Source organism: Malania oleifera, chromosome 2 (genome assembly GCF_029873635.1).
Source record: "Malania oleifera isolate guangnan ecotype guangnan chromosome 2, ASM2987363v1, whole genome shotgun sequence".
Classification (NCBI taxonomy): Eukaryota; Viridiplantae; Streptophyta; class Magnoliopsida; order Santalales; family Ximeniaceae; genus Malania; species Malania oleifera.
In genome coordinates this window covers 128,066,620-128,091,472 of record NC_080418.1, presented here as the reverse complement: position 1 = coordinate 128,091,472, position 24,853 = coordinate 128,066,620, and the positions used below count along the sequence as shown (strand labels likewise).

The 24,853-nt window shown below is 36.8% G+C and overlaps 1 protein-coding gene across 4 annotated transcripts; it reads right to left on the bottom strand.

The window, feature by feature from the left end:
* Positions 1 to 590: 590 nt before the first annotated feature.
* On the bottom strand, positions 591 to 24,853 carry LOC131148024 (nitrate regulatory gene2 protein). 4 transcript variants are annotated; one of them, XM_058097768.1, is made up of 7 exons: positions 24,613 to 24,847; positions 24,259 to 24,364; positions 21,560 to 22,749; positions 21,147 to 21,221; positions 9,743 to 9,957; positions 8,079 to 8,302; positions 591 to 1,683 (listed from the first exon to the last, which is right to left on the bottom strand). In XM_058097768.1, the coding sequence occupies exons 3-7, from the start codon at positions 22,695 to 22,697 to the stop codon at positions 1,002 to 1,004; spliced, it is 2,334 nt and encodes a 777-aa protein (XP_057953751.1). In that variant the 5' UTR covers positions 22,698 to 22,749; positions 24,259 to 24,364; positions 24,613 to 24,847; the 3' UTR covers positions 591 to 1,001. The 4 variants fall into 4 exon arrangements, with proteins under 4 accessions (XP_057953751.1, XP_057953753.1, XP_057953752.1 ...); XM_058097770.1 differs by having other exon boundaries at positions 21,147 to 21,218; positions 24,613 to 24,845; XM_058097769.1 differs by lacking the exon at positions 24,259 to 24,364 and having other exon boundaries at positions 24,613 to 24,853.

Sequence of the window (24,853 nt, the reverse complement as noted above, 5' to 3'; positions counted from 1 at the left end):
AGTGGCAACACGAAGTTTGAAGAGGAAATATGATTTTCTTTTAACGAACCTTTATCCCTAATAGTAACATTCCAGACTTGTCGAATACCATATTTAACATCATAACAATTTAAATATAATAAGGAAAAAAATCACCAATCGGCTTGAACCAGGTTCAAACAGTTAATTTTCTTCAAAATATAGTCTTTTAATTTGTTTGAAAAATCCATATAACAAACATTTTTAAAGTTATGATTATCTAAATATTTCTTTGATTTATTAGTAATTATTAGTTTTTTTTTTTCATATATTTTTCAAAATTTTTGAAGTAATAATTAGTTATATTACCATTCTCATACCAAATGGTTGACCTAGACCTATCAAATCCCACTTTACATTGCATAACGTTAGGAGTCCAGGGACTACCACTTTCATCCTGCACCTCTGCCTCAGAACTCTTATCTTTGCCCCAGTGTGGAAGCCCAAGTTTGAATCTCCTAGAGCTTTGTTTGGGGCAGAAAAATGGAATGCAATGAAAAATTTCTCCACCAAACATCATGTAAAACCTGGTAGTGCTGTAGTTAAGCTATCCTCTGAGATGCACAACACCAAAACAAGAATGCACCCCTGAAATTATTATATGATCAATAAAAAGGACATGAGGGGTGGATTTCCTCCACATAATGTCTTGGCTTACAATGGCTGTACAGGTGCTTAAGACTGCCAAAAAACTAAAAACACTTCTTATGAATGCCTAGTTACAACAGCTTTGACCTCCAAACAACCCCATTTATAACACCTCTTTAACTTTTACACAATGGGAAAGAAAGAAAAAGCCTACTTTATTTGCTCTTTAAATTAAAATGGGAAGAATCCCCAACCCCAAATACCCATTTATTTCTTTTTCTCCATATACAAAGGTGCCATGCCTAAGTGAATCTCCCATCCAAATGCTTTATGTGAACCTCCTGTTGTGATGGAATTGTAAACTTCCAGCATTTAATCTTCAGCACAAGTCTTTTTCAGCATCTACGGTCTTGATTATTCTTTTGTTCATAATTCCTCTTGGCAGTTCCAATCTCATTTTCAAGCTGTGTGTACATGTTCACGGAGTCCTTGGCAAATTTATTTAACTGACCAAGGAAACCCACCAAGCTTGATCGAAAACGATCAAAACCAAAGTTCCAGTCATCTGAAGTTCCATCCGTGTCTACCAAGAGATCAGCTGTTGAATCACTAGCGTTTGATCGAAGATTATTCATACTCCTCCCCTGGCCTTTTTCTTGACGTGGTAAGAAGTGGCTGATTTCAGCTGCTAAACCTTTTATAGAATCAGCAACATCTTTAGGGTGCAGTTGATTGAGCTTGTTCAACCAGGCACCACATGTGACATATATGGGTGGACCAGAATTTTTCCAGTTATCATTTTGTGCCCTGCTTTTCCTCTTGGAAGAAGGTTTCTGTTGTAAAGAGACACATTTTAAAAGCCATCCATTTATTGCCTGCAAGTAGGACTTCTGAGCACCAATCCATTTCAAGAAACTTGAAGACAGATAGCTCAATTCGCTTTCAAGGCGGATGGTAATCTGCCTATGATCTTCTGATCCGATTGATACTCTGGTGTTGCCATTGCTATGTACTACTGAGATTATGTGAAATTGGAGCTTGTGGCATTCAGACATCACTTCCCACATGTGACTTAACCTGCCCATTTTTACAAAAGAGTGAAACACTGGGAAAAAAAAAACGTACATTCAAATGTGAATCCAACTAGTTCAGATGCAACAACAATTATCTGTGTATACAACAGTGATGAGTCATCTCTTAACATGTTTATGGAACATAATAACTGGCAAAACACCAAAATAAATTTTGAATTTTTATCTGTCCATATCTTCATAGTTCTACCCCAAATGCTAAGAAGAGTTTTTTCATATATGCCATAACATATTAGACATGGATACCTAATAATTCAGATAAATCCATGTTAAAGTATAAGCTTTTGGATGCAGTACTACTCTGTAATGAGGTAACTTAATTCCTCCACACAGGAACTAACCTCCCTCAACCCAAAACTTAATAGAGATAAACCTATCAGTGTTAAGGACGTTAAGCCCAGCCCATTATTATTCAGTAGCAGAAAGCAGGCAATCATTGAAATGGCTACCTTGGACTCTCCCCTTAATAAGCCAGCTAGCCCAACCAAATATTAGTCAGTCTCATCCTCTACTGGGACTGAACTCCTAAATCTGTCCTCAGCTTCTGACCCAAAGACCCAAGACAGCAAGAAATAAAAAGGGAAAGGGGGACCTCCCAAAGTACAAGCCAAGCCTGATGAATCCTTCCCCTCCCAGCCTCCACGATCATAATAGCAAGCTGGATCATTAGGGACCTTAATGACCCGCTTAAGCAAAAAGAGTTCAAGTACTTCATTGAAGTAAATAAAATTCAGTTGATTGGTTTATATAAAACAAAAGCCTGCTAAATTTTGGTAGATTGTCTAAGCTCCTTCAGAGGGACTGGGCCTTCTCACACAACTATGACAAAGCCTTATCAGTTGGGAGAATCTGGGTTGGCTTTGATCCCAACATATTCAAAATGTTGGAAGTTTTTTCCCATGAACAAGCCATCTCCCAGCATATCCAAGTCTCTTTCAGAAAATGCTGGATCTCATTAATCCTTGCCTCTAACAAATGCCATGAAAGGAGGAAGCTCTGGGATCACCTCTCAACTATTGCCTCAAACTTTAGTGATTCCTCTTGGTTGTTGTTAAGAGGACTTCAATGCAGCAAGAAATGTGGAGGACAGCTATTGTCCTAAACTATTGTCCATTGTCAGATGATGATATTGTCAGCATGAATGATCTGAAGGAATTTCTCTCTGCTTACTAGACATGGTCAAACAAAAGAGAGGAAGGCTTCATTGCAAGGAAGCTTGACAAAGTCCTTAAAATTACCATATATTATATTCCTCCTCCAAAATTTCTGTGGATTTCCAACCTCTAAGAATCTCTAACCATTGCTTGGTTTTCAATATTAAACCAAGTGCACATGACAAATCCTGCTGTCTTCCTTTATTCCTCAATTGTTGGACCAAACACCAAGATTTCCTCAAGATTGTGGAGGAATCCGGGAAAATTATTATTGATGGCTCCCCAATGTTTTTCCTTTCCAGAAGCTGAAAATCCTCAAGGTAAACCCTAAACTGTTTCACCAAAAGCACTTTTCAGTGATCAATACCAGGATTGCAGCCCCCAGCGAGAATCTTGAGAAAGCTCAACTTGACATGCTCTTCCTCAAGACATCCCCTATTATTGTCTCCTCAATAATGGAAGAACTACAAAAACCTGCTAACAGCAGAAGAGGAAATTCTAAAACAGAAAGCAAGAAACCAATGGCTGAATCTAGGGGATAGAAGTAATAAATTCTTCTCCACAGTTACCAAAGACAGAAGGCTGAAGTCTCCAATCATCTCTCTGAGGAAATTAGATGGCAAGCTAACAAATTCACAAGCTGATAACTTAAAAGAACTTATTAGCTGTTAGATTACCACTTTACCTAAAAGCTTAATCAGAGCTGGTTACCAGGAGGTCTTGGGTTCTAGTCTTGTTGTCGGATTTTATTGTGTGGTATACAAAAAATTATTGTATTCCCTATAATGGGTGATATTATTGTGTTTTTATCTTTCCACGTGCTGTCGGGCTGCACATGTGGGGGAATGTTAAAGCTTTAAATACATTGTTGGCCCACAACCTAATAGCATAAGCTTTTAGGTAAAGTGATAATCTAACATTAGCAACCACTCAAACCTTTTTGGACTGGAGGACAATGGAGTAATGCACTAAAATTCTCAATATGTAGGGGAATTACTAATTTCAAGTGGGACCACAAAGCAAAATCTATGCTTGAAAAATCAATGGATAAAAAGGAAGTCAAATCAGCCATGTTCTCATTCTCAGATGAGAAGGCCCCAGGACCAGATGGATTCAATGCCAAATTCTACAAATCCTGCTGGCACATTTTTGGTAAAGATGTTACATCTGCTGCACTATCAATTCTTCAAGGATTCAAAGATTGTCAAGCAGATTAACTACCTTTTTTGGTATTCATTCCTAAATAAAAACCCTAGTTATGCAAAGGATTTCAGACCTATAGCATGCTGTAATCTTGTTTACAAGAGCATTACCAAGATCCTAACAAACAGGCTTCAAACTTGTGTTGGTTCTTATGTAGGCCTCAATCAAACTGTATTTGTTAAAGGGAGATGCATACGCGACAATGTCCTATTCACCCATGAACTGTTCCACAAGTACCACTTGAACCTTCAACCTCCAAGATTGGCAATGAAAGCAGATCTTATGAAAGCCTTTGACTCGATCAACTGGAACTCTGCGATTCTACTCCTAAGAACCATTAATACTCCAGAGATCTTCGTAGGTTAAATTCAGGAATGCATCACTTCCCCCTCTTACTCTATCCTGATTAATGGGCCGTTTGAAGGTTACTTCAAAGGGAAAAAAGGACATCAGACAGGCAGACCAATCTCCCCTTCTTTATTTGTTCAGGTTATGGAAGTCCTTACCAGGCTTCTTCAAATTGTTGCCCAAAAAGGTAAACTTGCTTACCGCCCTTATTGTAAGAAACTCAAACTCCTTAACCTCTGATTTGTTTATGATCTGGTGATCCTTGCCAAAGGGGGTTCTGAGTCTGCCTCTAACATCAAGCATGTATTAAACACTTTCTATCTTCTCTACGGCCTCAGATGCAACTCTGACAAATCTGAAATCTTCACTTCTCGTGTTTCTTATATAAAACCTCAGAAATAGCTGATATTCTGGGCTTCCAAATTGGGAACCTCCCAGTTAAATACTTGGGCTTACCACTCTCCACCAAGAGGCTGAGAAAGAGAGGTTGTGAGTCCCTCATTGAAAAATCACAGGCAAAATCCACAGCCGGACACATAAGTATCTCTCCTATACAGGGAGATTACAATTGATCAAATCCTTGCTCCAATGCATTCATAGCTACTGGAGTACTGCCCTATTCCTGCCTAAAGCAGTAATCAAGGAAATTGATAAGAGACTGAAAGATTTTCTGTAGAAAGGTAACAACTGGAGTATCTTTGGTTCTAAAGTGAAGTGGCAAAATGCCTGCAAACCTTATCAGGAAGGAGGTTTGAATCTCAAAATTCTCACTGAATGCAGTGAAGCCACAGCCATCAAACTCGTCTGGCATATCTGGACATCAAAGAGTTTTCTTTGGGTGATCTGGATCCAAGCTTACAAAATAAATAAATAAATAAATGACAACCTATGGTCCCTCAAACCATCTGCTCAGAACCTGGTCCTGGAACAACCAAGCACAGTTTAGGGAATGAGAAATATATTTCCATGTTTCATGATGTGGCACCCACATAGTCCCCTCATTGAATGCTATGGCCACAAGCCTTAGACCTGCTATATCGAAGGATGATCAAGCCTCTACTGGACTCCAAGCCCTTTTGGTGCCTTCTCCTCTCTTTCATCCTGGTAATTTGTTAGAGAGAAACAGGACACTGTCAACTGGGCAAACCTCCTATGGAACAAATATTACATCCCAAAGCAAACTTTCACAGCTTGGCTTGCTTTCCTGAATAGACTGAACACATGAAAGACTTAATGCTTGGGGTATCAGCATCACAGATGATGCAAGCTGCAAATCCTGTGGATTTGTCCTGAAATCAGAGAACATCTCTTCTTCAAATGCCCCACTCATACCAGATCTACACCACCAGTGCACACTGCACGGTATCTCAACATTCCAAGATTTCACCCAGAAAGGGGGAGAGCTTGAAAAGACTCTCCCTCTATGGCAACTCCCCCAAAGACCTGCTCAATAAACTAACTTGGGTAGCTACCACTTTACCACACTTGGAAAGCAAGAAACAGCCTGCTATATGAGAACACTAAACCGCGTCCGGAGATCCTAACAAACAAAATTTACATGGATGTGAAGACAAAGCTCCTGTTTGGAACATCTTAAAAAAACAAGTACATATTACAAAAGTACTTAAAATAAGTACTTTTATAAGAAAGTAGAGTTTGGCATGTGTTTAAATAAGTATTTATTATAAAAAGTACTTCTCAAAACTATTTTTTTTTAGTAAAAACAAATTACTTCTGAAGAAGTTATCTGAAGATGCCTCTATGAAAAAAAGAGGTAAAACAGTAACCATTTTTACGTGGCCATTTGATCCCCCCCCCCCTCCCCCCCCAAAAAAAAGGGGAAAAAAAACGAGCATAGATTATCTTTCTTCCCTCTTCAGATTTCACCTCCTCCAGGGCTGGTACAGCTCTCTCTCTCTCTCTCTCTCTCTCTCTCTTCAACACCTCACTCTGCTGCAACTCTCTCATACTTGTTCCAATTGATCTGTGCAATGCCACACCTCTTCGGCGCTCCCTCTGCCATGCAGACTCCAATGGAAATCCACTGTTGCCCCTGATTGCCCGCCACCTCCCCTGATCTCTCTCTACACTGTGAAAAAACCACCGCCAATGCTTCTTCTTCCTCCTCTTCCTCCCCTACCCCTCCTGCAAGGCTGCCACTATGGCCTTTGCTTCTTCTTCTGTCTTCACCTAATTACAAAATCAGCTTTTCTTTCTTCTTCTTTTTTTTATTTGGAAAATGCCTTGTTGTTTTGATGTAATAACAAATCTGATGTACTGTGAACTTGGGAAACAAAATCTTCTCTGTTGTATTAGTATAATCTGTTTTTAAAATGTTATCCATTTTGTTATTTAGACAATGTTTAAAATGCTAATTGATTGTTACTGAAAAAATATTAAAATGTTACGTAACATAAATATTCATTAAATTGATAATTAAGAACAATTAAATGTTAATTAATAATATTAATTATAAATGTTATTTTACTAACATAGTTTAATAATCATATATTATTTTCTGCTAAATATTTTTTTGGTTACATAATCATATGTTAATATTTAATAATATTATTATTATTGTAATAGCTTCATAAAGCACTTATGAATAATACTAATTAAAAATATTTATGTAGTTAATAATATAATTTTTAAAATAATTAATAATTATAAATTATTTATTATGCATAAGAACATATAAATTATAATAAGATTATAGAGCACTTAAAAAAAAAAGAGTATCAAAACACCACTTATTTTATAAATGCTTATATCAGTACCTTTTTTTTGGACACAACCAAACAAAACTTATGATTTTCAGTACTTTTTCAACTCAGTATTTATTATTAATACATTTTCAGATAAGAATTTTTTTTTTCATTAGTGGTTCCAAACAATCCCTAAATGCTGAGTCCCAAAAACTAAAAATTTTGGTTGACAATATGTAATGTAAATTTTCTTGCAATGTTGTTGTACATCATCATGCATCACAATGCAAGTTTTCTTGTATCTTCCCCTTCTGTGAATAAAAGTTATACAACTTTTTTTCAATTCGATATCTCAACTGAATTATATTTTATGTAAGAAACTAACATGGTTGGTGCACCTATATTATTATGTGGGTGTTGAGTTGTCACTCCTTTGTCATTTATCGTGCATAATGGTAGAGAATTTAGCAAGTGATTCAACAAGATGATTTTTCCATCTATGGTCAAAGTTTAATCATATGTGCAAATATAAACTCAAGAGTTAATATAGTGTCTAATCACTAATAATATGGGGTTAAATCAGCAATTGTAGGACTCAGGGTATTAGCAAAAATGAGTTATACAACTTTTTTCAATTCAATCTCTCAACTGAATCATATTTTATGTATGAAGCTAATATGGCACCTATATCATTGTGTGTGGGGGGGACATGCTGCTCCTTTATTTGTCCTTTATCTTGCTTAATGGTAGAGTTTAGCTAGCAATTCCACTAGCTGATTTTTCCATCAAAGGTCAAAGTTTCAATAGGAGTTATTTTGATTCAATAAAACTGTCAATATATGATCATGCAATATGTAGGGCGTCTTGGAGGCATCTACGTTCAACAAATTATTGTTGCTGCCAATAGAGTTCCATTTGAAATGCTCAAGCCTTTATCAAGCACAAATTAAATGAAATTAACATGTACCTACCCTTTGATCAACTCTTCAAGCTGCGGCTGGAGCTCTTTGTCCCTTAATTGCTCAATCTTCTTTGATATATGGTCAATCCTGTGAATTGCAACTCTGATCCTTGAGTGTAGATCTTTGACCACTGCACGAGTTTTATCAATCCTGTGAGAACTTTCTCCCTTCGACTCTAGTTGTCTCAGAATTTTACACTTCATGTCATACTCATTTCTGACCGTTTGACTAGCCTGAATTCAGAGAAAAATTTGTAACATGACGTATTAGATGATTGGAAAAGTTTCCAAACATACTATGACAGCCTATCTACTTGATGATTGTTAGCTTTACCACTTCAACTAAAAGCTTAAGCTATTAGGTTGTCGGCTAACAATGTATAACTTTAACAATGATCAAACAGTTTATATGTCAAATTTAAAAAAGAAAAATAAAAATAAAAATAAAAATAAATCAATATTTTAAGATATTATTAAGGCTTACCGTGACCTAAGACAAAATGAAGCTTAATGTAGAACAATTTCAGAATCTGACGTGATTTACATGATTTATCGCATTGTTCATACATAAGAGACAATGTTCCTCTAAATTTATTGAATTTTTTTAAGCATATTTCTCAGTGGCATCAAAGAGACCAATGCATACTCTTCTACAGCAACATCAACCATCTATTTACCAAGCAAAACCCCTCTCCATGTTGAGTTATCAATGATTAAAATCTTTTCCCAATCCACTTCCCGAACAAACAAAATTAGAGGGGCATTCATCCTTTCAATAGATTTCCAAAGAAAAACATTTCTCTCTTAACTCTAAATCACCTCCTAACAGCCTTCTATAGTAAGAGTCAATATAAACATCTCTACTGCTAAATAGACTCCATCTGATTTTATCGCTCTACCACTACGAATATACTCCCACACAAAGACTTGAACAAGCTGGAACTTTTCTATTTAATTTAAAATGAACAAAGGAGGGTCACAAAGTGCTGTATAAAGTTGTGGATGGAAAGTTAGTATCTACTTCCAGAATAGGAGCTCAAGTTGGAGTCTGATTCTGAAATAGTGAAATGGTTTGAGTTCCAGCCCTTGGGAGCCGCATCTCTAATCCCTGAAATTATGCTGCATAATCATTAGCATATGAAAGAATTTGACACAATCCATACCAAAATTTCTTAAAAGCAAGGCATAAACACAGTTGTTTTTGAGAAAATGTGGATTTGCCACAGAAGCGCCAGCACCACATAGTCCCAAAGCATAATTAATTAATCCAATTTCATTCCATCTAGTCCTAGCACCATTGCACCTATTTATAAAGAATAATTAAAAACACTACAATCCAAGACCTCCAATAAAAAGGTCCCTAGAACATATGTTTTCATAAAACAGAGATCAACATAACTAGAAATGCAAATAAAATTGTACAAAACCTAACACTAAAATAACTAGGCTCAGTTGATATCATTCAACACGATCGTGTCTTAGACCTAGCTCACAAATAGCTAATAGGAAAAGAAAGAAGGGAAAGCATATTTATCCAATTTTTAGCCCTCGAATAACAAAGAAAATTGGCAACATAGAATCAATAGTCCTGAAAGTAATGTACTTTTCTGCAAATATGAAGGCAGTATAATCGTTAAATAATAAAGATTCTTATTGTTAAGAAATTGTCAATACCTTGATTTCATCATAAAGCTTTCTCTCCCATGCATAAAGCCTATCTAGGGTTGAGGCATGACTGCCCGAGATCATGCAGACATTCTCGAAGAGATCACCATGCAGATCCTCAATACCAGCATTAGAGTTCGAGCCAAGAGGATTCCTTGATGGAGATGAACGAGATGATACTGTCCTATGCCAAGTTAAGTACTTCACAGATGTTTGTGCGGGCTCTAAGTGGTCATCAAAATTATTGAAAGAGGAAGAAGAAGAAGAAGAGATTAGCCAAGTATTTTAAATCCAGTCTTTACATAATTGAAAAAAAAAATAAACATGAATTTCATCAATGAGTGCAAATTATTAAGCCACATACATGATACACCCAATACTGACAGGATTTTTGCACTGATTACAAGGTTAATTAAACTCCTATTTACCATTAAAGTGGTAATTTTGTGAAGCTAGCACGCAAAACACAAGCATACCAATTTCAACAAGGCGGCAACCTCCAAAATTCAAACAGATAACATACTGAATTTTGGAAAAACATAATTAGATGTAATGCTTTCTCATAATCATTCATGAGAGCCAAGGATTTAATTTTGAACTAAACTTATATATCCCAGCCTTGCCCTTTGTCAGGCATGCTTGTTGGGTCTGTATCCAACCGGAAGCATGCCACACATCCCATACCAATTCCCATTGTCATTTAAAGTTTGATACAGACATATATCACACTGTTAGTGTCCATTAACAAGGTATTACATAAGTACATTTTGACTTGAAAGTACCCCCGTAACAGTCACAGCATTAGAATTCATAAATCAATGAGGCAGTAAAAGTAGGACCAACAACAAAAGTTTTTTACCAAATTAGAGGGTTTGACCAAACAATATACCAAATTAGGTTCCTTGTGAAACTATTTCCAGAAGTGGGGTGCATTTTTACTAAAACATCATGAAATTGGATTATGACATCCTAAATTCTGCTGAACTATATGCAGATTGAGCCCAAGCTCTTTGTCATTTTTTCCTAGCGGAAGAAAATCTTAGATAAAAGATGAACATTGGACCTTTGAGAACAGGGGTGCACATCCTCAAATGCCCTACCGCAACTTAAATAAATAGAAAATTAGTGGTTGAATATCAGATTTTCAGGAAATCTCGACAACCAGGCATTGCCAATTGGCCTGCCAGCCAAAGAAACGTATAAAAATGAAGTACAAACCCTCGAAGGCATGGCAATCAATACTGCTGTCAAACAGGAGCCTGTTGTTTTCCTAAAAGTATGAGAAAGTGGAAGTCCCCTCAAAATTTATACTGCCATTGCTATCAGAATCTAGCAGTTGCAGCAACTTGAGGTTAGCACATGTTGGGACCTTTTCTAGTCAAGGAATGGCTTAAGGGTGTAAATGCCAACTCTCCCATCTCCATCTGTGTCCATTTTTTAAAGAAAACCTGTAAACCTAGTGTTGCCCCTGCATGTACAAATTTGCACCACAAACCAAATCGGCCTCTCTCTCTCTCCCAAATTTTTGTGCTTTTTCTTTTAAAATGTGCAGCAGCTTCTCAAAGTGCTAAGTCAAGTCATGTGTACATATGAATCAGATGTTGAACATCTGATTTTCTATTTCCCTTTTTCTTTTTAATTTTCTGCTCCCACTGTCCAAGAGCTTTTGCCCACTCTGATAACAGTCAGCAGAAGTTGGATCATCAAGATCCAATTGCATGCCAATTTAGAAAAAAAAAGCACCCTCTTTTTGAATTAATTTTGAAGGGCATCTAATATGATCAAAACAGCTAATCTGGTCACACAAAAAAAAAAATCAACAGCATGATGCCCATAACTATCCTCTCTCCCTCATGTACTTGATATTCATTTTTTTTAACAAACATTAAAATATTCTTACCAACAATGATGTCAGCTTTTAAATCAAAATTCAAATTATTTCATTTCCAAAATGCAGCAATCCTTGCATCCATTAGCCCTTTATCCCTGCTCAGATCTGTCCCTTCCACCCTTTAAGAACCTGGAACAATTTGATTGTGCTCTAATAACTTTAGTCTGCATTTTTTTTCTCTTACATATACATAATATAACTTCATTATAAAAATGGACCAGATGCAGGGTTTTTAAGAGTATTTTCTGCTTAATATTGTTGGCGAACACATTGCATATTGTGAAATACCATTCCAAGAAATGACTCAAAACTATATTTGCAATAAACTTCCACTTATTTTCCCCTTCAATTTTCTAAATATCTTGACATGGATATCTGAAAAAACATTACTTCTTAAAATACAAAATAAATATGATATCTTGTTTTAATTTTTACATTTTTGATGAATAAAGGATGAACAAAAGGATTAAAAATGGCAAATGCATAGGCACATAGCTCATATGTAATTCATTGTATATGTTTGTAACTCCTCAACAATAACTATTATAATTGAAAGCAGACTATGATGCTTTTAAAATTATAAAAAAATAAAATAAAATAAAATAGAATCCTACTAAAGGCTTTTAAATGTTGGAATCTCAAGGGATCGGGAGAAAAAATTTCTTTCCTCATTTTTAAGCCTTTTCATCAAGGAATTGGAGGGCCTAAAGGGTGAAATTAACAAATCCACTGCTGGGCTTAAGAACCCCAAATGGCTGGCCAGTTAAGTACGAGGTTCATTTTTTTTTTTTTTGAAAATTAGTTTTATTTTCCAGAATAAAAATGTAGAAAACACAGAAAACTTTGTGGCTTTCAGTTCATTTTCAATTATTAAAAGGGCTGGCATCTCTGCGAACATAGAAAACATTTTTACATTCTCTAAAAATTGGTCTTTTGGGAAACAACATTTTGAGATACCCCATAAAACATTTTGCATCACTTTCAAATTTTGCCACTTTTTTTCAGGCAACAAATATCTTTCCAAATTGATACCATATTCGGCTTATACTACAGTTTATTTCTTAAAAATTTAAATATAACAATGCTTAGGTCATCCAGAGGATTGATGATTGATGATAGTAGCAAATGAAACATGATGATTTTTAGAACCATAGCACGCATTATCTGTACTCACGAGTTATTCAAACTTGGACATCAAAATTTTTCAACCACCAACCGCCAGAAGCACTGGAGAGGAGGGGAGGGCTCACAGTCATCGCATGTATTGTGAGAATTCCACAAAGGAAATCTCTTCCCCTGCTTTGCATCTTATCTTGGGAATCCTAGACCTACCTCCACCAAGCAACTATCCCTCTAATTGCTGACATCTCCCCTAATACTTTAAAAATGAATAACACTAACCACCATCATTTTATCATTTTCCAGGCTTCCTTTTGATTGACTGTTGTCACAACGTTCCCAAGGCAAACTGGACAAGGTGGTTTTAAAATATTTTTGTGGAAAACAAGGTGTAATGGAGTCGCCACTAACCTTTTGGAGTGTGATTAGAACACTTGATTACTACCCAATTAAGGGTAGAATCGGTCTGTGTTACCAAAACAGGGATCGGGAGTTCGGTTATGTGAAGGGAAGGTATGAGCACCCCCTACACACCTGTTCTTACAAACGGTATCTAATTAATCGAAAATCATCCCAAAATTAAACTTAATAAGCCTTTGAAATTACTCCATTTTCAAAATTTGCAAAAAAGTATATATCATATTAGTATTCCCTTAGAACCGGGGCATACCGTACTCCGAAGAGTTCATGCCCTTTGTTTAAATCACCGAGAAGGCAAATCGAGAAGATAAGCTACAAAATACACACTCGACTTTTGAAATTTCGTAGGACTTTTCTAAGTATGGAGATACTATTGCGGGAGGTTTTGGAATTCATTTGGAGGATGAAAAATTTGCAAAGATGAATTTCCAACCTCAAAAACATTTTTTTTTATTTTTCTTTAATTTTTCTGAATTTTTATAATAATTTTTTTTATATTTTTCCCCAAAGTTTTGAAATAACAAAAAGATAATAGGGAAAATCAGGTCGAAAATATTTTTTTTAGAATTTTCTCATGAGATTTCTAAATTTTTTGTGTTTTTTCAGTGCAAAAACAATTTTTGGTCTTTAAAATATTTTTGTGATTTTTTTTTTTAATTTTTATTTAGTTTTTTTAAATGACAACAAGGATAATTAAGGCAAAATAATGAAAATTAAGTGTGAGTATTTTTGGAATTCTCTCCTTATTTTCCTTGAATTTTTTTTTTTTTGTGATTTTTTGAAATTTTTGTGGATTTTTAAATTATTAAAATAATAAAATACAAAGAAAAACAAAATAGGAACCGGTCTAAGACTGGTTCAAGGGACCAAACCAGTTCAAGGTAGAACCGGTCAACAAGGGTGGTCAACCTATTTAAGGCCTAGTCAAGGCCTTGCCACACGTCGCCCCACGAGTGGGTGAGCGAGTGCGGGTAAGGATTAACAACGTGGCAGCATTGCAAACATCCACTGAAAGGTGGGGGGGGGGGGGATCCAAGGACTGAGGAAAGAGCACGCATCCCTCTGCGTGCGTGGGGAGCAGGCTATCCACGTGTCAAGGATTAAGCGGCGAACGGAGATCAAGGGGACGTCTAACTCAGGGAGATCGAGGCCGTTGTTGGTGTGTGGAGATCCAACGGTGGAGATTTGATCAACGTGGATTACTGACATGGCTTCATCTGGAGCGTGGATGGGAAGCATAGATCCAACGGCTCTGAGAGAACCGTGTAACCTTCAGCTTGTGTGGAGGATAGAGCTTCCATGTGCTACACATCAATGAGGATCAAACACTACGTGTCACGATCCTATCGTCCCAGTGCCAAAGATACTTAAATTGCAATTTTTAGTTCTTCCCATTTTCATTCTTCTCATTTCGAAGCACTCTCTCTCTCTCTCTCTCTCTCCCTCCCTCAATTTTTCTTCCTCTTCCTTTCTTCTTTGCAACTCAGCAAATAGAAACCCTAGGGTTTCTGTTTCTCCTACGATCCACTCTCTCACCTCTCTCAATCTCTCTTCCTTTTCCTTTCTCTCTGTATCTCTTGCAATCAAAACCCTAAGTCTCCCTTATACTCCTTTCCTTATTCGCATCCCTATGAACAAATCCCTAAATCTCAACCTTTCCCCTCTGTTTTCTGGAACTAAACGAACATATCCTGAGACCCTAGCCCCTCTGCAACTCACCCTCACTTATCTTCCTCCCTCTCCAACTTTCTCTCTTTACTTCCTCTAATTTGATTCGCAAACCTTAATTTTTCCAAAACTTTAAAACCCTAGCCCTTTCCTTTCTTGCTCTCTGGTCAAAGTCTCCCTGAGAAAAAACCCAGATCTCCGATCTTCTTTGTTCACTGTGAAACAGAGCCGAAGATTCTAATTAAATCTCTCCGCGAAGCTAAAGCTCGTGGTTCGAATGGAATTCGAACACTCAAGGAGGTTCATAGGGAGGGTACCAAGTACGCGACCCCAAATGGGGGTTCAAACCTAGGAGCTGTTCAAGCTCACGAATCCCCAGAAGCTAAGTATCCTTCCCACTCTTGTTTTCTGCCTTTTTTTTTTTTTTTTGCTGTGGTGTTTGAGATTTGGATGCTGGATTATATTCAAATCCATGTGGTTTGGGTTAAAAACGAAGATTTGTGTGCTTGCTTGTTTCAGCGTTTGTGTGTGCGCCTTGTGATCCCAGATCTGTTAGGGTTCAGGTGGGGATTGGGGTTAGGTTTCAGGATCAAGGATGAAGACGAGTCAAATCATCTTCAACACAGCGATTCACACTAAGGTTGACTCGCACGAGTCAACCCTTGGGAACGGTGTTGGCTCAGGTAACCCGGGTGGGGTTTGGTTAGCACGTGTTGGGGTTTTGAGCATGTGTGGGCTCAAATTTAACTGTGTTTTGGGCTTGAGGGGGAGTGTTTCAATGGGCCTGGGTCAAAATGGTTTTAATGGGCTTGGTTTAAAATGTTTTAATAGACTTGGGTTAAAATATTTTCATGGGCCTGGTTTAAAATGTTTTAATAGGCTTGGGTTAAAATGTTTTCAAGGGCTTGGGTTAAAAGTTAAAAATGGGCTGCGGGTTTATTTTTAAAAGGGCTGGTTTAAAAGTTTCCAAATAGGGTTGGGGTGTTTTAAAAGCAAGTCAGGGGCAGGGGTGTTTTTTGAAAATGAGTTGGGCTTTGGTTTTGGCTCGGTTTGGAAAATGTTTTGATGGGCTGGTTTTTTAAAAATGTTTTAATGGGCTGGTTAAAGATTAAAAATGGGCTACAGGTTAAAGGTTAAAAATGGGCTACGGGTTAAAGTTAAAAATGGGCTGGGGGTTAAAAGTTTCCAAATGGGCTTGGTTTAAAAGTTTCCAAATGGGGTTGGTTTTAAAGGTTTTGATGGGTTTTAATTTGAAAATGGGCTTGAGGTAAAGTTTTAAAACAGGCTTGAAGGTTAAAAATTTTAAAAGGAGTACGGGCCTGGGTGTTTAAAAAGGTGAGAACCAAGACCCAGATTTGGGTTCAGGGAAATGGGAGTTGGATCTAGTTCAACCCATCAGTGCGAGTTAGGGTTGTGCGAGTTAGGGTTCGGGTCTCGAGTTGGGCATGGGTTAAATGGGTTCATGTTCAGATCAGAAGATCTGAACCCTGATTTGGGTTAGAGGCTTGGATCAGGGGATTCGAATCCTGGTTCGGGTACGGGTCGGAGGTCAGGTTCAAAACCTGAGAGGGTACCTGCATTCATACACACACAGTACACTTGGATCGAACAATTTAGAAAATGGAGCTTTAGATTTTTGCCCTTCTCTTTCTCTCCTTCTTCTGTGCTGGTCTGGGTGTCTAGGTATTCTGCTGCTTCTATTTCTGAATGTTGGCTTGCATCTGTTACTGAATGCCGCTTTGTGTTTCTCTCTGAAACTCCCTCCTCCTAGTTTTCTATGACTCTCAATTCAGCAGAGTTTCCATTCTCTTTCCTAATTCTTCACTCTTCGTTCTTAATTTCTGCAGGATCTCTATTCTGCAGTTTTCCGATTGCCTCTCCTTCTCTCAATCTCTGCAGAGTTTCGGCAGAGCTTCTCTTTAGTTTTCTCTCAACTTTGGCAGAGTTATTCTGATACTTCCTTCCCTACCCATGCTACAATGCGAGCCTCCCTATTTATAGGGAGGTTCGAGGTTGATTTGGCGCCAATTTTGCTTCCCCCTTAACTGTTTTCCCCTTTTTATTCCCTGCGCTGGCAAGGAATATTTCTAACAGACTTCAATCTTGCACATGTGATTTCTGTATATGAATTTCATTTGCTAATCTGATGTGCAACTTCTCTTTGTGTGCAGGTGAACTGGAAGATGCTTCCAACTGGCAGACAGGGATTGGAACTTTGCTTGATTTTTCTATTTTCCCTGTATTCATTTTCTGTGTATTTCTTGAATGTATGTACCCCCGTGCCCCTTTTCCTGCAACATTCTTTTGTAACATTCCTTCTGTTTCCCTGTACTTTTGCATCTTATTTCCCTGTATTTTGTATTTTACTTCCTTGGGCACGTGTCCTTCCCACTTTTGCAATAAAATGTGACCTCAAGTCTTTCAATTTTGACCAAGACCCCATGTTAAAGTTTGACCAATTCGCCCCTGGCAATTAAACATGATTTCGAGATTCGTCAAAAACCCGATTTCCAAGTTTGAGAGACTTCATTTTAAATTAAAAAAAAAAAATTCAATTCAATAATTTGAAAACTCGATTTAAAAACCTAACAACTTGATTTGAAAATTTGAGAAACTCTATTTTAAGGAAATCAATTTTTGAGATTTAGGGAACTCCAATAAGAACTAGAGGTACTCAGCTCTAAAATTATAATTAAACAGGCTGCAATTTTTCTTTGAACATGGAAGGCTCAATTTTTGTGGGACCTAGCTAAATAGAAGAGATTAATTTTGCAACTAAAGACCTATACTAAATTTAAAACTAATAAAAAAGGTCTCAATTTTGAAAATACAGGACTTGAGTCACCACTCTTGGACTAAGGGACCCCATTGAAGATAACCGGTGCTTGGATTTGAAAAAAAGGTTCCATTTTGACACTTGGGACTCGACCAAATTTTTCAAAAAGGGTCTTGTTGACCTTATAGGTCATATCCCGTTTTGATTATGACAAATACCTTGGTATTTAATGTTTGCCCTGAATTTGTGTGCAGGATTAATTGGCAAAATTATATGGCGGCGTATGGTGACTTGAAGAGAAATGAAGACCCAAAGTGTTTATTGTTGTAATTTATTTTCTTTTATTCATTTCGGGTCTGTAATAATTATTCAAAGGTCTATAATAATTAATGTATGGTAGGAACTATAAGCTCAATACCATAGATTGACCTTAGGGTTTTGGTCGACCGATACTGGATTTTTGGGCTTAATTTAAAAGCTTAGGCCATAAACTGACCTTAGGTCCCTAAACATCACATGAAAAGTCCCCCATAACTTAAAAGTTATACCCATATGAACAGGGTGACTTCTGATAAAAAATTAGGACTTAAATGCACACCTTAAGTGTGTTCGGTCGACCGACCCTGAACCAACATAGAAGCTTCGGTTGCCCGAACCTCTCAGAGTCAACTTGTTAACTATTCGGTCGACCATTTTAAAATGAACTTGAACTGTATGGTCGACCGAACTAACACATGGGTGATTCCCAACACTTTGGTCGACCAAACCCTTAGTTAAAATCTGACCTGGTCGATCGAACATCAAAATATGGTCAACCAAACCTACCCTGGTCGATCGAACCTCGAAGGGTCCAAAATCGCCTAAATATAGTCGACCAAAACCTCAGTTCAAAAATGCTATGGTTGACCGAAATTAGTGATTTAGTCGACCGAACCTCAAATATAGTCGACCAAAAACTCTCAGGTTGCCCAATTTTTACTGAGGTAAAATAGGGTTAATTTTTATTAACCTCACTTAAACTTTTCCAAAAATACCGAATGAGTCCCAAACAGTTATATTTTTTGGAGTGTTTATATATACTCCTCATTTGGTTTGATTAGTAGGGAATTAGCAATTTGATTAAGAAAAATTTCCTCTGAAATTTTGAGAGCATTTTCTTCACACATAAGCCATATTCCCTTCCCGTGCTCATCCTATTGCAAAATATTTTTGAGTGAGAGTATTCTAAGTGATCCTACAAGTCCTACTATTGCTCAAACTCTCATACTCACAAATTGCTTCTTGTTTTTTTTTATTAAGAGTTAAGCCCAAAAGCTTTCCCCCTTGAGTTAATCAATATTCATTTTGTGGGGAAAACTTTTTGTTAGCTTGTGAGTCTTTGCATTATTTATTGCAAGACTCTTACACTTGTCTTGTGTTTTGTAGAAAACTTTTTGACAAGTTTGCTTTGAAAATATCTCTTGTGCTTAAACTTTGAGAAAATCATTTTGAGATATTTTGGTTATATCTTTGGAAATCTTTGAAACCCTATTTGTGGTTGATATATATTTATATATTGTTTCAAAGATAGATTGATAATACACTTGCACACTTGATTGATTATTGACATTACCAAGAGTGTTATTTCACATATTTGCACTGACCTTATAGTTTTTATCTTTTGGAAGTGCATTGATTATTACTTGTGCGTATCGGTACAAATCTGCTTGTATTAGAAGCATCTTTATTTGTACGCAATTTTATATTCATTATTGTATTCCAGGCGTGGCCAGAAGTGGGAATTCTCCGCCTAGTAAAGAGAGTGTGCAAAGGTTGATGTCAGCCATACTTTAATTTGACCTGATTGTATTTCGGTGCCGCTCCACCCATTAAAAGAGCCGTAGTAAAATCCTTGGACTTGCGAACTGAGACGGGGACATAGGTAGTATTGGCCAAACCCTGATAACATATCGTGTGTGCACTTTATTCCGCAAATCATTTACTGCACATGTATGTTATTTTCATTAGACTGTGAATCATGCGCATGATTTAATTTCCGTATATTATATTTATCTGCGCATTTGGGATTGCATAGACAAACCCTAGGTTGTGTTATACTGCTATTGGACATTGAACCTAGGACTAAATTTTTAATACCCAATTCACCCCCCCTCTTGGGAATACACTAATTCCAACAGGTCCTCCAACTCCATGGATTTAAATTCAATTTTTATTACACCGGGTTTTTCCTAGAAAATGGCATGGTTAAAATTGAGGTGTCTACAACTGTCATCTATAGTAACAAAAAGAGGAATTGCCAAAACAATTGGCTCTGTATCATCTCCAATATAAGCAACATCATAGCATTATATTTTGGAAAGGGAATTTTGCTACAAATTGCGCAGCAAAAGATATTTTTGTTTTAAACTATAGTTAAAACAATTTTTTTCCATATAATTTATAGGGCAAAAAGTAGCCCTGTGCATTGAGAAAAAAGGACATCTTTCAGTTATTCACTTTCCATCACCATATTTAACAGTCAATAAAGCAAGAGGGGAGATAAATGATTAAATTAACAAATCTCCACGGTGTTCACTATTTTCAAAATGTTAAGAGAGATCCTTGTAATTAGTAGAAAATTCAAGAGAGACAAGTGCAGTTTTGCATTTTTATATCTTCAAAACATTTTACCTTCCAATAAAGACAAAATGTTTCATCAGCTGATAGTTACCATTTAATTTGCCTAATAGTTTTGGACTTGTTTATATTATACATCAAGATAAAGGAGTTTATAGAAATCAAAGGACTGAAATTTTTTTGGAAAAATGAGATTCAAAGGATCATTGGCATGTTAACTTCACTTAAAAATTATTCTCCTAATCATACATTGAAAATAAAAAACCATGAAAGGGTTCAAGACTTCAAGAAGCTCAAATTTGATATTCACATGAAATAGGGGCCTTCTAAAGGACAAAGTTATGAAGAGAATAAGTTATTGGGTGTTATCTTTCATGAAATGCTATTATACAACTTCAAATATGCAAATTTGATTTAATTCATCTTCAGTCATTACTTCAAATACAATCCAATTATTCTTTAAACATAAAGGCTGTGAAACTCTTATCACCAATCTACTCTTCCCCAATTATAACCAGTAAGTTGTCACATTTTCTTAATCTACACTATTTTATCCCTTGTTAAGTTATGTATCATATTGTGTAACTTATAAATGTACTTCTCACGACACTAATCTTCATCAGGTGGCAAATTCCAAGTGTATAGAGTGGAGTCAGTGGGCAAATGGGTCAAATCTGACTGCATTATAGAAATCTGCTTTGCTAGCTTAACACTATTCAAAGTTGCGTACAATTTATAATGACAAACTCTGAGTCCAAGTTACAGATAATTATAAAATATATAGGAGAAGAGACATCACTCATAGTTCATAATGCATGAAAACAGCCCTAAAAATGCATCCGTGCGTTCAATATTCTGAATGGTTGATTCTCTACTATTCACAGAAAATAGAACAATTGTGGAATTGATGTAAGGAGATCTACCTTCAGGAACATGGCGTGGGTCTTCTCCACAAGAAAAACAAGCCTTAAATATTGTAGATGCCACTGACCCACCTGCTACATTAGAGAATCGACTTGTTAAAAGCTTCCAATAACATATCTGAGGACAAAAGAACTTTGATATAATCTAAAGCTATTAGGTAAATATTTTGGCACCCTTCACAAAAACATAATCATATGCCAAGGTTTCAGCCCATCAAATCCATAGGATTATATGCTGAGTGGTTTTTGATGCCCTACAAATTGGCGATGTGAATTATTAACTAGAAAGAAGCACATAAAATTTTATACTGGACCCCATATACGCACTCCTCTTTTTATAGTATGTATATATATATATATATATATATATATATATATATAGAGAGAGAGAGAGAGAGAGAGAGAGAGATCACCTTCTTCGCTTTGGGTTATTGGACGAAAATGTAACTTATTTGCTTCAAGCATCCTTGGAACTTCTTTTCCAGAATCAGAAGCTTTAATAAAGAGATATTCAATATCTTTCATGCTTGAAAACAAATCCTTAGGGGAAACCTTGTTTTCAATACCATCTTCTTTGACTGGCATTCTCTTTGTATCAGTAGGTGCTGCAACTGCTGATGATGCAGTTTGCAATGGTGACAGATTAGGAGAACTGTTTTTCTCATGGCTTAAGGGCTCAGTTTCTGAAGCTACACTTTTTGCAGAAGGCATAGGTGTTGAAGCAATGGACTCAACATGATGGGATGCACTGGCCTCATGATTGGAAGCCCTATTAAGATTTTCAAAACTTCGAACTAATGTATCTGTAGAAGGTTCATCAAATTCATCTTCAGATTCCTGAGACTCATCTCTTTCCCTCGAAGAAAAAGATTCTTTATCTTCTTCATCTTCCAACTCAGGAATTCCCTCCTCTTCCCTAAGCCGTCTAACATCATCAGCACTCTCCAAATCCTGATTCCATCTTCCACCTTCTGTAAAAGAAAACTGATTGTCAGTCGAATGGAAAAGGCCAAAGTAATCCCAAGCTGGAGTTCCATTGGAGAGGGGATCAGCTTCAAATGGCGATTTTTCAGGTATTTCTCCAGATCGAGGTGTGGTATTTTGTGGGGTAGTTGAGGATGTCACTGTCCCCAGAACAGGTAAAGAAGGTTTTTCTTCTACTTTTCTCGAAAAGCTGCCCCTGAATTTCATGTGGTTTGCCTGAAACCGACTAGAATAAGTAGGCGAAGGAGATGGAGAAAAAGTTTCTGTTGCATCCACGCGTTGTGACAGAGCAGGAGAAGAGAATGAAAACTGGGAAAGGGACTTTTCAGTTAAAGCAAGTGGCTCTGGTGTTGCATTAGTGGAAGTGTACAAGGATGACTCGACAGGAGCTTGGGGTTTTACAAACTTCCGAAGAGCAGTTCCTACACTGTTTAGTGAGTCAACATAAGTAACATGAGAAGCTGCAAGTGAGCATCTGCCATCAAGGGCTTGCTTCACAAACTTTTTCCTTTCACGACATAGCTGCAGAGCCTTGTCTTCTTCTATTCTAGAGCTTGAAACCCCCATAACTCCAGATCCAAGAGTTGGAAATCCCTCTTCTCAGGAATGAGGTATCTTTCTGAAAATTAAGGGTTCTCAAATACATCAGAACAACATAAAAATGCAAGCATGGATAAAATGGAGAACTTAACATCATTCAAAACAAATTTGATGAAGGTACAAGGAAAATTATTTTCAGAAAGGAGACAACATCATCTTGGAAAGCCATGTTTCCCCTAATTGCATGACAAGTTAAAAATGGAAAAAAAAAAAAGGTCACTAAGAATCTCAAAACAAGAAAAACAAAAAACAAAAACAAAAAAACCTACGGACTCCTCTTCAATTCCTGCACTTATATCAAACAAAAACGAGGATCAAAACATGGCTTGCTATAAAAGAGAATGTGAGCACAATATTTCACCAAAAAAAAGACTTTAAAACATTCCCTAAATTTAATCTACTGTAGTGCCTATCCCAAGAAACCCTTAAAACCCATACCAGGCTCATGCTAAAATCAAGCTGAAGTTCCCCAGTTGGGAAACAAGAAAGCCACCATATTTACAAGTCCTCCCAAAACTATTAGAACACAATAATAATTACTACATATGAACTTATAACAGAATAGTAGAAGGATTGAATTGAAAGAGGCAAATACTACTGAAGCAAATACCAGGAGGAAAGCGAACATGTTAAAAACAGTTTTACAAATCAAACAAAACACTGCACCACTAAATGAACATTCCACCAAGCTTCCATCGACATCAACAACATCAACAATAGAAAAGATGTTTAAAATTCAAGCTGATCACGGGAAGAAAGCATCGCTGAAGAGAACACGCGCATATATTTCATCTAAACCACTATTTTTTGAGTTTGCTCCAAGTAGTAAGCATTTTGAAAATAAAAACAACGAAATTCAATTCAATTTCCTCTTTTACTAAAAAATTTATATAGTTTGCTGTCTTTTGTTTGTGGAGTGGTGGTCTGGTGTTGTTTTCGTGTTTCTTTCCTCTTCTTACGGATTGCATCTCCTTGAGTTTGTTTAATAAATTTCCCTTTTACCCAAAAAGAATCTACTGGACTGAAAAAAAAAAATTCTTAAATGAACATACGAAGAAGAAAATCTCAAGACGGAGATCAGAATTTTAATTCTGAAAAATCACGAGTAGGGACTGCGTCTTTTATCCGCAACTTAAAAACAACACACTTGTTCCAAAACCACAAATATTAATTCCTCAGATGAAAAAAGATAAAAGGATGTCTGATTAGCTTTAATCTTGAACTAAAAGCTTTAGAAGAGGAACAGACTAAAAAGTTGAAAATTTCAAAATTAAAGATCTTAAAGCCCAAAAAGAAAAATTGCCCAAAGGGTCCATGAATATCCATCAATAGGCCCCCTCAAACAAAATCGATGCAATTGCTACCCCTACAAATCCCTTAACAGAAAGTATAAAACACAAATTCTTCATTCAATTGAAATCTGTAATTCCCAAATACATCCCAGAAACAATTTTGAATTCTTGAGGTCACCGTCTCAAAGTAAAGCCACCAAGAGAGAGAGAGAGAGAGAGAGAGAGAAGATGCGTGCCTTGTAAGCAGTAGAGAACCCAGCTGAGTGAATCAAAATTGAGCAAGTTCAAGTTCAAACAAATCAAATTCAAAGCGCAAAACTCCACAAAGGCCAATCTGAAGCTCTGAAACGGTAACCGCTACAAAGTTCAGTTTAGGTAGACCAAAACCAATAAATCAAAGAATCAAGGTAAGATTCATCTGAACCATAAAAAACTCATCTTTTAACGGAATCAAAAATTCAAAAAGCAAAAGACAAAATGAAGACAAATCCAGTACAGACTGCACGAAAAGACTAGAGTTCTCTCGAGGAACTCAAAATGAAGATGGAAAACTAAAATTAAGAACGAACAAATGGTGGGTCTTGCAGCACCTGAGAAATCAAGTCAATCTGCTCTGTACTGTATGGTGATCTTGGATTTCAGGGAAGACCCGTATGAGACAATTATGATAAGCGTACAGGAAGGGAGAAGTTGCAGAGGATGAGGGGCTATGGTGATGGGCCATCGAATCGAGTCATGGCTGCTCTCCCATGCAAAAGGCGAACGCGAGACAGAAGAGCTTGTGGGCGGTGGAGCCCCCCACCAACACTGTCCCACGGTAATCTCAGATCC